The sequence below is a fragment of the Dermacentor silvarum genome, chromosome 1 (genome assembly GCF_013339745.2).
Source record: "Dermacentor silvarum isolate Dsil-2018 chromosome 1, BIME_Dsil_1.4, whole genome shotgun sequence".
NCBI classification, from domain to species: domain Eukaryota; kingdom Metazoa; phylum Arthropoda; class Arachnida; order Ixodida; family Ixodidae; genus Dermacentor; species Dermacentor silvarum.
Window position 1 is genome coordinate 244,690,680 of NC_051154.1, and position 12,603 is coordinate 244,703,282.

At 44.0% G+C, this 12,603-nt stretch overlaps 2 protein-coding genes across 2 annotated transcripts; both read left to right on the forward strand.

The window, feature by feature from the left end:
• Window positions 1–601: 601 nt before the first annotated feature.
• Window positions 602–6,330, forward strand: LOC125942433 (uncharacterized). The gene is made up of 3 exons (XM_049660605.1): window positions 602–615; window positions 5,526–6,020; window positions 6,102–6,330. Exons 1-3 carry the CDS (start codon window positions 602–604, stop codon window positions 6,322–6,324), a joined length of 732 nt encoding a protein of 243 aa, XP_049516562.1. The 3' UTR covers window positions 6,325–6,330.
• Window positions 6,331–6,847: 517 nt separating this feature from the next.
• LOC125942120 (uncharacterized) lies at window positions 6,848–11,581 on the forward strand. The gene is made up of 3 exons (XM_049660219.1): window positions 6,848–6,983; window positions 7,060–7,377; window positions 11,492–11,581. The coding sequence occupies exons 1-3, from the start codon at window positions 6,923–6,925 to the stop codon at window positions 11,545–11,547; spliced, it is 435 nt and encodes a 144-aa protein (XP_049516176.1). The 5' UTR covers window positions 6,848–6,922; the 3' UTR covers window positions 11,548–11,581.
• The last annotated feature ends 1,022 nt before the right edge of the window (window positions 11,582–12,603 follow it).

A 12,603-nucleotide genomic window follows, 5' to 3' on the forward strand; every position in this document is an offset into this window, starting at 1 on the left:
CACCTTTCTCACGACGACGATCAAACATTTGCATTTCGCCAACGGGCTGACCCATATTTTCGGCGTATAATAGACCACCTCTCTGGCGCTTCTCGCCCACCTAACGCGCGGCTTCGACGCCAACTCGCACAATTCAAGCTGGACAATGGCGTGCTGTATCGGTGCATTTACCACCTTGACGGTCAACGCTGGGTGCCCGTTCTACCGCGCTCTCTTCGAGCCCATGTCCTCGAAGCATTCCACGATGACATGACTGCTGGACATCTCGGTTTCCACAAGACCTGCGATCGCATACGAAGCCGTTACTATTGGCCTGGCATTTCTACTAGTGTGGGGAGATACGTTGGTTCCTGTTCTCCGTGTCAGCGTCGCAAGCTCCAAACTGCTCCTGCCGGCGAATTACGGCCTATTCCGTGTCCCACCGCACCATTTGAGGTTGTTGGCATCGACCTTTACGGGCCCCTTCCTGTTACTGCAGCTGGCAATCGGTGGATAGTGACCGCCGTCGACCACCTGACGCGCTACGCTGAGACAACATCAGTGATCACTGGCTCAGCATCGGAGGTTGCCGACTTCGTCCTTCAAGTTATAATTCGGCGCAATGGTGCTCCTCGGGTACTGCTAAGCGACCGTGGAAAGGTCTTTCTTTCGCAACTTTTAAACGAAGTCCTGCGTGCCTCTGGTACCACCCACAAAACAGCGTCGAGTTACCATCCACAAACTAACGGTTTGACAGAGCGATTTCATCGCACGCTTGCCGACATGATCGCCGTATATATTCAGCCTGATCACAAGAATTGGGACAAGCTTCTACCATTCGTCACTTTCGCCTACAACACGGCCGTTCAGCGTACCACCGGCTACTCGCCATTTTACCTAGTTTACGGACGGTCGCCTACTTCCCTTCTAGACGTTTCTTTCTTCAATTTTCCTGTCAACCCATCTGCATCGTCAAGCGAAGAATTCGTTTCACGACTCGCCCAGTGCCGCCAGCGTGCTCGCGTAAACACAGCAGCCAGACAACAAGACCGAAAGATCATTTACGACACCTTCCATCGCGTTGTGTCTTTACGACCTGGTGAGGAAATACTTCTATTGACGCCCCTTCGCACGCCTGGTTTGTGCGACAAGTTCCAGCCGCGATTCATCGGGCCCTACATAGTCCTGGAGCAGACATCGCACGTCAATTATCGCGTGACTCCTGTTGTCGCCGCAACAGACCGCTGTTGTCGCAGCACCGAGGTCGTTCATGTCTCCCGCATGAAACCGTTCACGCGGTCGTTCTTCGTCACCTTGTCCTGCGGCCAGGATGGCCGCTTCCAAGTGGAGGGAGGGGGGGGGGATTAGTGTGGGCGTTCATTACGCACGTCTTCTTCATCTGTATATTATCATCCTCATTCTATGTTGCTCGATCCTCATCTTCAGTTATGTGTGATCATCATCATCGCGGGTGTGCCTTTGCTGGTTCGCTCCCGACCGAATAAACGTCGTGCCAACAGAGACGTCTTAATATACATATTAGTTAACGTATGTTGTTAGCAAAAACTGTGTTAGAACACGACGGAAACAGTGTGGCGAAGGGCATGATTTAATATTTGATGGCAGAGAATTCCAAAATGAAATTGCAGAAAAGTAGGCTGTTATTTTACCGTAGTTGGTGTTTACCTTTGGAAGCAAGAGTTTGTTATTTTCAAAAATTGTGCGTTATTTGTATTGCAGAGCAGCGTTGAGGGAAGTAGCTCAGTTGGAATGTCACAGTTTCTATTTCTAAACATTAAAAGACGTAGTTAGAGCTGAAATGTGCAGGTTAATGGTAGAATTTCAAGAGTGCGAAAAATGGGTGGTGCTGATGTGGTGTATTAACTATAGGCAATTATTCGGACCAGCCCGTTCTGAAGGAGATTGAGGGATGTCAAGTGTGTGGGGTATGTATTGCCCCATGATGGAATACAGTAAGTAAGGTGACTGTTAATGAAAGCACAGTAAAGCGATTTTAGAATATGTTGCTGAAAACAATGTCTTGTTCAAATGAGCACGCGGATGCCAAAAGCAACCTTCTTAATGATAGAATTTACGTGAATGTTGTATTTAAATTCAAGGTCTAATGTAACACCTAGAAAAGTAATAAAATTAGATGGAGTAATGACACAGTTGTGGATGAATAGTTCAGGTGCTATTGTAAGCGTTTTTTGGGACAAGTGAAATAACAAAGTTTGTTTTAACAGGGTTTACATTTAGCAAGTTATTTTTACACCAAGAAACAAGATTCGTGACATCGGCGTTTAACTTTCTCAGTAGACTGTTTATGTCTTTATCACTAATGAATATCGTTGTATCATCTCCATAGAGGATGCAGCCAGAATAATTAGGTGATAATGGTAAGTGGATAATGTTAGTAAGGAATTATAGAGTACCCTAAATATATCCTTGTGGAACGCCCTGGTTAGTTGTTATTGCAGAGTATACAACACTAGCGTAACGAACTTTGGTACTGTTAGTAATGTAGCTTTTCAAAAGGTGAAAAGCAAGCCCACAAATTTCGAGGGATTCAAGTTTAGCATAAAAAATGGAATGGTTCATAGTGTCAAAAGCTTTACTTATATCAACAAATACCGTAGATCTCATTGCAATAAATAAAAAGTGGCCGATAAGGCTAAAGATGATAATCGGGAGCACTGCCATCTTCAAGGTGTTGACTGTCTGCGAAAGTTTGCTCCAAAACCCCGGACTCGTACCGTAGTAGATTGTTGAATGACGTAGTATTTTTTTTAGAGAAACAACCTGATGCTTACGCAAGCTGATAGAGAGGGTGGGTTCGCCGTTTTACTCAAGGGAAGTTACAATGAAAATGCATTGGCAGCGGTTAATAAGAACTTTGTCCCCATGAAGGAAAGTGAAGTGCGTGTTGAACCAAGTTCATCGAGTTTTGTATGAAATTAGATCTCGGCAACATTCCTAACGGCGGAGCAAACAGTTTCAGGATGTTTTGCGCAGCCAAGAGGCATAAACCCGAAGTTCTGTTTATTACTACTGTTAGGGAAGAGGGATCGTGGCAGAAGTGTGTTAGAAAGTTGTTGTTAAAAAAAAAGCTGACGACGCTTGTTCTGAACGATCCATTTCTTGTAAATAAATCAGCCGCAGTAGCACAATTTTTAGAGGGAAATGATCATGTTGGTTTCGGTTTTTCTGTGGACGTGCATGACTTTTTTTTATTCTGTTCCACAGAATCAACTGCTAGTATGTGTCAAAGAGTGCATTGAAGATAACGGTGACGTATCTTTCCAGAACACCGTCAGTTTGGCAGTTGATAATTTTCTGTCCTTATTGCAGTTTTATTTGAACTCACTTTCATTGTATCTGACGAGCAGCCGTTTTTGCCGCGCGATGGCATTTGCATAGGGTCTTGCGTAGCCCCTATTATTTGTGATATTTTTCTGGCCAAGGTGGACGACACACTGGAACAGGTGTTTAATACGGGGCTGGTTTAAAAAAAATTAAGTGGGTTGGCGATTTTTTGCCGGACTTTTCAATTCTACAGTTTTTAGACCTTTAAATCACGTTCTGTGATGGACACATTTGCTAGGGCTACTACTCACGGGGACCCGCCGTGGTGGCTCAGTCAGCTAAGGCGTTGAGCTGCTGAGCACGAGATCGCGGGATTGAAACCCAGCCGCGGCGGCCACATTTCAATGGAGGATAAATGCAACAACGCCCGTGTGCTTGCATTGTAGTGCACGTTAAAGAACACCAGGTGGTCAAAATTAATCTGGAGCCCTCCACTATGGCGTGCCTCATAATCAGAACTAGTTTTGGCAAGTAAAACCCCAGAAAGAAGTACTATACCCACGGGCTAAAAATAAGTTGCTATCCTTTCACTCGGCACATTCCAAGACAATTAAAAAGGGAATAGCGGTGATGTGTATGAAATCGGCTCTCCAAAAATCGTGCCCACATCAGATTAAGGCCAGTTTTAATAATCAGGTAAGCCGTCTTTTCGCTCGAGGGTTGCCCGTCTCGGTCTTGACTGCCGTTTCAGACAAACTTCTTCCAAAATTCAAGCGTGGATTGGGAAGTACAACGGCTGAGGATCACCCGAAGGCACCCTAGCCTGAGGTGGTCCCTACATACATAAACTTTCCCATAATCTTAACAAGGTGGCAAATAGGCACGGCCTGCCACCAATTTGTTTCTCTGCCCCAAATAAACTGGGAAAGTTGTGTCCACGTATCTGTAACGCCAGTAAACATGGATGCCAGATGAACCACCAACCGCCATTCGTTAAATGTACCACTGGAGTGGTGTATTGCATTCGCATATCATGTGGGAAGTTCTACGTGAGCGAAACTGGTCACAGTGTCGATGACCGTTTAGGGGAACACGCTCTAAAGCTGAAAAAACTAGATGATGAATACGCACATATAGTTGCGCACGTCAGCATGTGTACAGATTGTGTGACCAAGTTGAAAGAGACGATGATTGTAGGGAAGAGCAGCGACAAGACCTCGCGCATCAGTTTAGAAACCTACCGCATTAGAAAATTTGGTAGAAAGTGCTTTAGTACCCCTTCCCTTGCTCGTTTTGATGCTGAATTTGATCTTCTGGATGCGGCTAACGGGGCTCAAATTGCAATGAAAAATAATTGATTGCGTTTTGTTGCGATTGGTTGGCTTTTATTGCGCTTGCGTTATTGGCTTGCTCTCACCCTTGATATGTTTTCTCCTATATTTCCCTTGCTTCACTCTGGCATTTATAAGGTGTGCTATCCATGCCAATGAAACCAGTTGTTAGTGAGCGCTTGTGTGTACGTGTCTCCATTCTTGTGGTCGTCTGTTTGCGCTGTTACCCACATGTTTCAAGATGAACCAATTCGCCCAAAAATAAGTATTGAAGAAATACCCTAAACAGCTCCATAGAGAAAGCTTCCGGTCTACGTATGATGGGCAGTGACACAATAGGTGAGGCGTAAACTCGTAAAGGCTCATGGGATTCGCCGTCTGCATCGACTTCCGGTTCAAGGCATCCGCGACACGCCGTTTCGCCAGCGACTTTGTTGGAGCTGAGACACATTTTTTTCGTTCGATCTCGTTACATATCTTATCGCTAGCGCAATCATGGTTGGTTGTGCAGCTGTCGGTTGCTCAAGTTCGAGTACGAAAGGGGAAAAGATGTTCAGGTTCCCCTGGAGCGAAGAAAGAAAAATGAAGTGGGTTGTGGCAGTAAGGAGAGCCACGGTGAGTGGTAGCCTCTGGATACCAAGCGTCGGAGCCAGAGTATGCCAAGACCACTTCGTCACAGGTGGGTGATATCTGACGTAGTTGTTGCATGTATGATTTATCAGTGTCTTACATATTCGGTATTTAACTTGCGTACAGGCGCACCTAGCAAAGATCCACACCATGTTGACTACGTGCCATCGATATTTTGGCACGACGAGAGAGCAACTGAGGCGTCAAGGCGGAAGCGTGAAAGGTATTTAGGTATATAGTTCTTTCATCGGCACAACCACAATCTCACTGTCTACGCAGATACCACAGGCACACGGCTTTAACGGAAAAACGCACGGCCGCAGTGCAACATGCAGCCGGGGCTGGCATTCATCCTGTGACATGTGTGACACAGCAGCCAACGGCCGCAGGATATCACGCTAGCGGTACCGCCGAAGAATCTAGGGACACAGCAGTAGTCAGTGATTCTAACTGCAACGACACACAAGGAGCCAGTGTTTCCGAAGACGAGGACATCGCACCAGTGGAAGAAAATGACGCGTCGGGAACGTCTTTCGACGAAGCGTTAGCTGATTTTAACTGCAACAACACGCAAGGAGCCAGTGTTTCCGAAGACGAGGACATCGCACCAGTGGAAGAAAATGACGCGTCGGGAACGTCTTTCGACGAAGCGGTAGCTGATTTTAACTGCAACGACACACAAGGAGCCAGTGTTTCCGAAGACGAGGACATCGCACCAGTGGAAGAAAATGACGCGTCGGGAACGTCTTTCGACGAAGCGGTAGCTGCACGCACGTAAGATCTTACTGCTTCGTGACGATCTACTGAAGCGGTAGTTTAAATGTAAGGACTTGTAGATACTTTTTCTTGTTTCAGTGAAAGCACAAGATGTCATTTTTGCGCTACTATGAAAGCAAAAGTGCAGCTGCTCGAGGATGAAATACAGAAGCTAAAACAGGGTGGCTCCCCTTATGCAGCAAACAAGCACCAAGGAAAACTTGTGACATCTATGAGCAATGCTGAAGTGCATTTTTACACAGGCATGTATAAATGGAGGTCTTATACACCTTACACAGCATGCACTTTCCTATTCATATAATTTTTTTGCAGGGTTATCTAAGGCAGTTTTCTTCACCATACTAGCCAGCATTGTTCCAGTTCTTCCCTCTGCACAACACAAGTTCCCTCACGAGATGCAGCTGCTTTCTTTCCTGATGAAACTTCGTCTGAACCTTGCATTTAAGGACTTGGCATACAGGTTTGACGTCACGCCGAAGACTATCAGCCAGAGCTTTAGGTTTCTGTTGGCTGCTGTTCACCACTTGTGCAAAGCAGTTATAGTGTTTCCAAGTCCTCAGGTGTGCCACAGCTGGTTGACAGAAAAGGAACGCAAGAACTTTCCAAAGCTCCGTGCCATCATTGACTGCACAGAAGTGACTGTTGCTAGGCAAGCTGCTTAATTTTTTACATTCACAGGTTATTCTTCACAACTGAAGCACCTGTCATTTATCACTTGTTTAACTACCTATGAATTGCAACCAAGAGAATTGTAGTCAGTATAAGTTAGGATGCAAATGATTCATTTTCCTAAATTTTGCAGGCCTTTAAACCAGGACTGTCAACAAGTTGTGTGGAGCAACTATAAACAAAATAGTACGTTGAAGTACCTCGTTGCTGTAAACCCGCATGGTGCAGTAATGTTTTTATCCAAGACCTATGGAGGAAGAGTTTCTGATAAGGAGTTGACGTTATCATCTGGTGAGCTGTCCATACCCAATATTATTATATTAGTGCAATGCTTTCAGTAACTCAGCCAGTTTTCTCTTCGGCACAGGATTTATGGACCACCTACAAAGTGGCGACCAGGTTCTGGCTGATCGTGGCTTTCTCCTGTTCGAGGAATTCTATGAAAAAAATGTTCAGCTGATAACACCAAGCTTCATAAAGAACCGGGTGCAGCTCCCTGGACAAGAGGTCACAACCTCAAGGAGAATTTCCTCAACACGAATTATTGTTGAGAGAGCCATTGGTCATCTCAAGAAATGGCGCATAATGACTGGGACTGTTCCCTACACATTAGTGGATGTTTACGACGAAATCACAACTGTAGTTGCTGGGCTTACAAATCTTTGCCCACCACTGTCAAAAAGAGGTGAGCGATATGGCTATACAAAATTCCGATTGCTCTTGAAGAAAGTGTGCCCTGTGACGCTGCTAACTATTTTACCATTATTTTCTAGCTTTAGTGCATGTTAGCATATGGGCACATAATGATGCAGAGATCGCATGTATGCACCAGCTTGTACCATGAATCTTTCTTGCTTAGCCGATTGATTCTTACAAAGCGTAGTGTTACCAGCTCCGTGCCTAAAACAAACTGCTCACACATAGAAATAACCAAACAAGTGGATTTCACAGTCAATTTTCAGAGTTCGCCCACGAGACACCATGTGTACTGAAAAACGCTTTATTGCAGGTATAGTGCATAACAGAGATCATGAAAAAAGGCGTAGGTTGCAAGATATCACAGAAATGTAGCACAATTTAAGATGCCATGGGAACACTTGTGAAAGCACTAACAAGCACCATCTCAAGATTCTTGGGTTTCACATTCAGTCTTTCTTCACTGAGTATTAGAGTGTAGCAGAAAAGGAATTCTCAACATTCACGAAACTTCGCAGTGCATACTAGTACTTTCGAATGTTTGACGATTTGATGTCATCAGGAGTGGCACAATATTCACCAGTTCTTTCAGTACCAAAAACCAGAGAAATTGAAGATTTAAACTAACTGTATTAGCAACATATCCATTGGGGATGGTTGCGAATACAGCCATTACAATCGTAAAGTGTTCGTGGTTATAAATGGCTGTTTTCAGTTAAGTTCACCAGCGAGTGATAACATTATAAACACGCTGCAGTTGCTTAGTAGCTTTGGTGTTGCACTGCTAAGCACGAGGTCGCGGGATCAAATCCTAGCCACGGCAGCCACATTTTAATGCAAACACTGCCATGTACTATGCATTGGGTGTACGTTAAAGAATCCCAGGTTGTAAAAGTCAATCCGGAGCCTCCATAACATTATAAACAAACTACGGCTAGGACTAAAATGGGAAAGGGCATTTTTAGACTCGGAAAATCCAATATTTGCACCAAGATCGAAATAGGCATTTATAGGCACAATAAAAGTGCCCCTAACATGTTTCTAGTCCCATAGTTCATGCTTAATGTTAAATAGGCACGATAAGTATGTGAGGAAAAAAAATAACCATTTTGCCTAAAGTTCTGGTCTCCAGTTATGATGCATGACTCCACATTGTTGGCTATATTATGCATGCAAAAAGGACTGTGACATTCTCAACACAACTTTCTGAAATACCAGTTGGTAAATTTGCACTTGCTTAACATATCACACACATAATACGATTGCTAAAAATACAAGTATTGTTCTATGGCACTTATAAAATTACGAGCACCAAGCGAGCACACGAACATATCGGTTGAAATAATGTGTATGACTCATTGTTGCACTCAGATTCATAGGTGCTAAAGTTTTCAGAAAAAAAGGTTGAATGGCACTTGTATAAAATATGGAGCAGTAATTAAACTGGTAAAATATCACATTTCGTTGACTAGAACACATATCATGCTTCATTGATAATGAAACACGAAAAGTAGAAGTAACTGTGTTGGCAAACATGGTGCACAAAATTACACCCGTACTGTGCACTAGACAAAAATTCATAACCTCTAAAATGGACACTAAAAAGCTAAACTAAATATATAGCAGTATCACACGTTTCAGTTTGACAAGTCAAGAATGCAGTGGACTTTCAAAGCCGATTGATATACTTGCGGCACCGAATCGTCTTCGCCGTGTTCTCACTTTCCTTGCCATTTTTTGTCCATGTCTGCACTTTCTGCCTTGCTCTGGTGTTTCCTTACCGAGGAAGCTTTTTGTTCAGAGTGTGAATGCTAACAATGAGAGGATAAGGGGCCATTCAGTCTTTCACTGTGCATCTATTTCAATGGTGGTGGTACACACACGCATGAAAGGCAGGTGCATCACAATTTTTTTTCGAGGAGACCTTTCTGCATTCTCGACTTATCAATGACAGTAGAACACTGTATCACATGCTTCATTGATTGAACACTATCACATGCTTCATTGAGTTCAAAATTAAAATTCGCAATTCTAATGGTAACAGACAGCAGAAAATTGTATTGAATGGTGAACATACCGTATCACAAGCAGCATTACACAACTTTGCTATTAAAAGACACTAAAGAGGAACATTAAATTAGTTTCATCTGATATGTTATCAGAATTCACTAAGTTTGGTCTTTCGTTCCTTTATAAGGAAGTGTAGCATTTGTGTACTGATGCATTGACTAGTCCAAAGCAGATGCAGTCATTTAACATGAGGAGCTAGCACAGAAAGCCCATGTTTCATTTCTGTATCTTTTCCAGCTGACCAAGACCGTGCTCATGGCCAAAATAATATTTTGGCATCACCCGCCGTGGTTGCTCAGTGGCTATGGTGTTGGGCTGCTGAGCACGAGGTCGCAGGATCGAATTCCGGCCACGGCGGCCGCATTTCGATGGGTGCGAAATGCGAAAACACCCATGTACTTAGATTTAGGTGCACGTTAAAGAACCCCAGGTAGTCCAAACTTCTGGAGTCCCCCACTACAGCGTGCCTCATAATCAGAACTGGTTTTGGCACGTAAAACCCCATAAGTTATTTTTTTAAATATTTTGCCATTACACCAATGTAATTTATGAATTCAGTGTAACATTCCTCCTTAGTGCCTTTCCAATGTTTTCAAAGTACAAAAAATTATACATTTGGATGTTTTTGAATACATGTAAAAAGCTTCCAAACATAAACTGCACAAGCCATGTTTATATTATGCTCCTAGTGGAATAGATTCTGAGTGCGTATAGTTCTACACAGAATTGCCAAGAATTATTCTGGGCATTACAATGTCCTTTAGAAAAATTTTCAAGCTCTCTTTGTGCGTCTGCATAAAACTCTCATCTCTTTCTACTACTACCAGATGCCCGCCCCCATCAACGTGAATGTAGAAGTAGCACTTTGTGATGTTGTCCAGGTTTAGATGAAGCTGAGCTTGCACCTGGTAGTAGTAGGGATGACTTTCTTTCAATGTCCCATTGGCTGTAAGGCAGAACCCCTTCCTCTTCTGACCTTCAGCTACCAAGTCTTCGGGACTGCAATCTCCTAAGCAAAAAAGGCACTTAACTTCAACCAGTGCAGGGTCATGGCAATCACATCGGAAAATTCCATCAGGGCTACAGCCAAGGAGTGGATAATTTGGGTTAATCATTAGTCCACATGCTTCAATGCGTGCATTAGAATGCATTGTCTGTAGGTGTTCAAGTAGCCGCTCTTTGGCCACAGGCTCATTTGTGACACCGTACAGAACAGCAGGCACGTTTAATGGCCGCGTGCTGAATATCTTATTCAGCAGTGTCGTGCACTGCACTCGCTTGGACCGACACACATCTTTGAAAATTGATGCCGTCACCCTGCCTTTTCGTTGCTGGTGCCACAGGGGATTATTTGCCTGCGTTCTTGTTGCAGATTCAATCCTCCTTGCCTCATTCTCTGTTATAGAAAATTTTTCTATAACTTCGGCTGCCAAGGCGCCCACATTTTCATTTCTAAACCCCTTTGAATTTAGAAGCCTGGCGGTATATGCGGACAGTGGTACTTCCAGTGTTACCTCTAGAGTAGAAGTAAAAGAATTTCGAGGGTCAGTGGCATCTTCTGGTACTGTTGCAGCAGCAACTACTCCTGGCTGGCAGGTTGTTAGCGTAAAAAGCCTTGCCGAAGGTGCAACCTGCAGGAGAAAAGCGAGAATTGCAGCCATTGAAATGTTAGGAGACCAATGTTAAAGTGCACTTGGTTAAGCTTGTTGTATGTTTCACCTGCTGCAGTCTTCCCAGGAAGCCTTTTACATCGGGGATTCCTTTCAGCTTCACTGCTCCACGTTCTTTTGGCACTGTTGGCATTGGCCCATAACGGTGCCGCTGATATGATATCTTCTTGGTTGGCTTGGATGGGATCTGCAAACAAAATTAGCATACATAAAACTGCACTAACTAGTATATTTGCTGGCACTGTTATTTTATAATGGCGCATCCAAACTGTCAATGTGCAGAAACTCCTGGCTTGTACTATTTTGCAGTAGTATTGCAATGCTAAAACCTATGTTGTCTTCTTTTACTATTACCTTCTTCAGGCGAGGCTGCACCCACTGGCATGGCAGATCAGTTGGAGCTGGATGGCCTGTGTTAACCTGTGTCCAAAAGTCAACAGCAAAGCAAACTGCAACACTGTGACTGCAGACCCGCCCCAACCTGGAAAAATGCAAAAAAAGGGGTTTTTGTGTTTCTTGGCTGCTTAAGGTGTCTTGTGAGTTCATTCGAAGAATGGGAGCAGATACTGGACTGACAGCGGTACCGAAGAAAAAAAAGACAGATTCAGTAGCCTTGCTGCTGCATGACAAAAGTGAGAAGCAGCGTGCACTGCCAGCATGCGGAATCAAGGAGGAAGAGAAGCGGAGAATGACGAGAAAAGTGGACGTCACCTTCAACCAGGGAAGAGGCGGGTTCCAGAAATCGGTTTAACGAAACTTTGAAATCAGTTGGAAGAGGCGAACTAGCGAGGACTTGAGCTGGAAAAAAGCACCCCTAGCTTCCTACTCGTCTAACCTGCTCCTCTGGCCAATACTCCCTACAACAACGGCCTTATCCTGTGCTACGGGGTCAACTTCATGGTCGATATGACAGCAACAAGGAATCAAGAACTCGTACACTCCACAGACTATAAAATTAAGACGTTGAGTTGGTGAAGTGCACGCTCAGTCAGTGACAATTAAGATGCCAATGCAACTGTAATGTAATGTATGGACTAACACCTATTTAGTCTACCCAGAAGGTGCCTTGAATTTGGTGTTTACTTAGTGTTGTTTCTTCCTGTAACGTGCTTGAAATTTCTATGTGCTTGGTTTGCTGTAATCCCTGTTCATGTCCTTGTCACATGCATCGAGAATCATGAGAAATAATTGGCGAACCTGTGAGGATCTCTTCACTGCAGTTTTTGAGCAATGTAGAACATGAATTTCTACAAGTTGGATATTGTTGCACAAAAGACAGGAAGTATGTCTAAGAGGTGAAGAACTCCCCAACTTCTTATGTGATGAAAAAGCTGCCGTGGTTATCATGAATGCAAAGTACACAATGGGGGGAGCAACGAACTCAACTAGACTAGGAAAATGCATAGCTAGTAGATATAGTACAATCAAAATTTTGGCAAAGGAAGGGGAAGACAACACTGCTGCAGAAGTTTAGA

Bases quoted from the DNA above. Each gene is read 5' to 3' on its own strand.
- LOC125942433 (XM_049660605.1), top strand. The intron at 6,021-6,101 runs GTAAGATCTTAC...TTCTTGTTTCAG, and splicing joins GAAGCGGTAGCTGCACGCAC to TGAAAGCACAAGATGTCATT.
- LOC125942120 (XM_049660219.1), top strand. From the start codon at position 6,923: ATGTTTTTATCCAAGACCTATGGAGGAAGAGTTTCTGATAAGGAGTTG. The intron at 6,984-7,059 runs GTGAGCTGTCCA...TCTTCGGCACAG, and splicing joins GGAGTTGACGTTATCATCTG to GATTTATGGACCACCTACAA. The intron at 7,378-11,491 runs GTGAGCGATATG...TACCTTCTTCAG, and splicing joins CCCACCACTGTCAAAAAGAG to GCGAGGCTGCACCCACTGGC.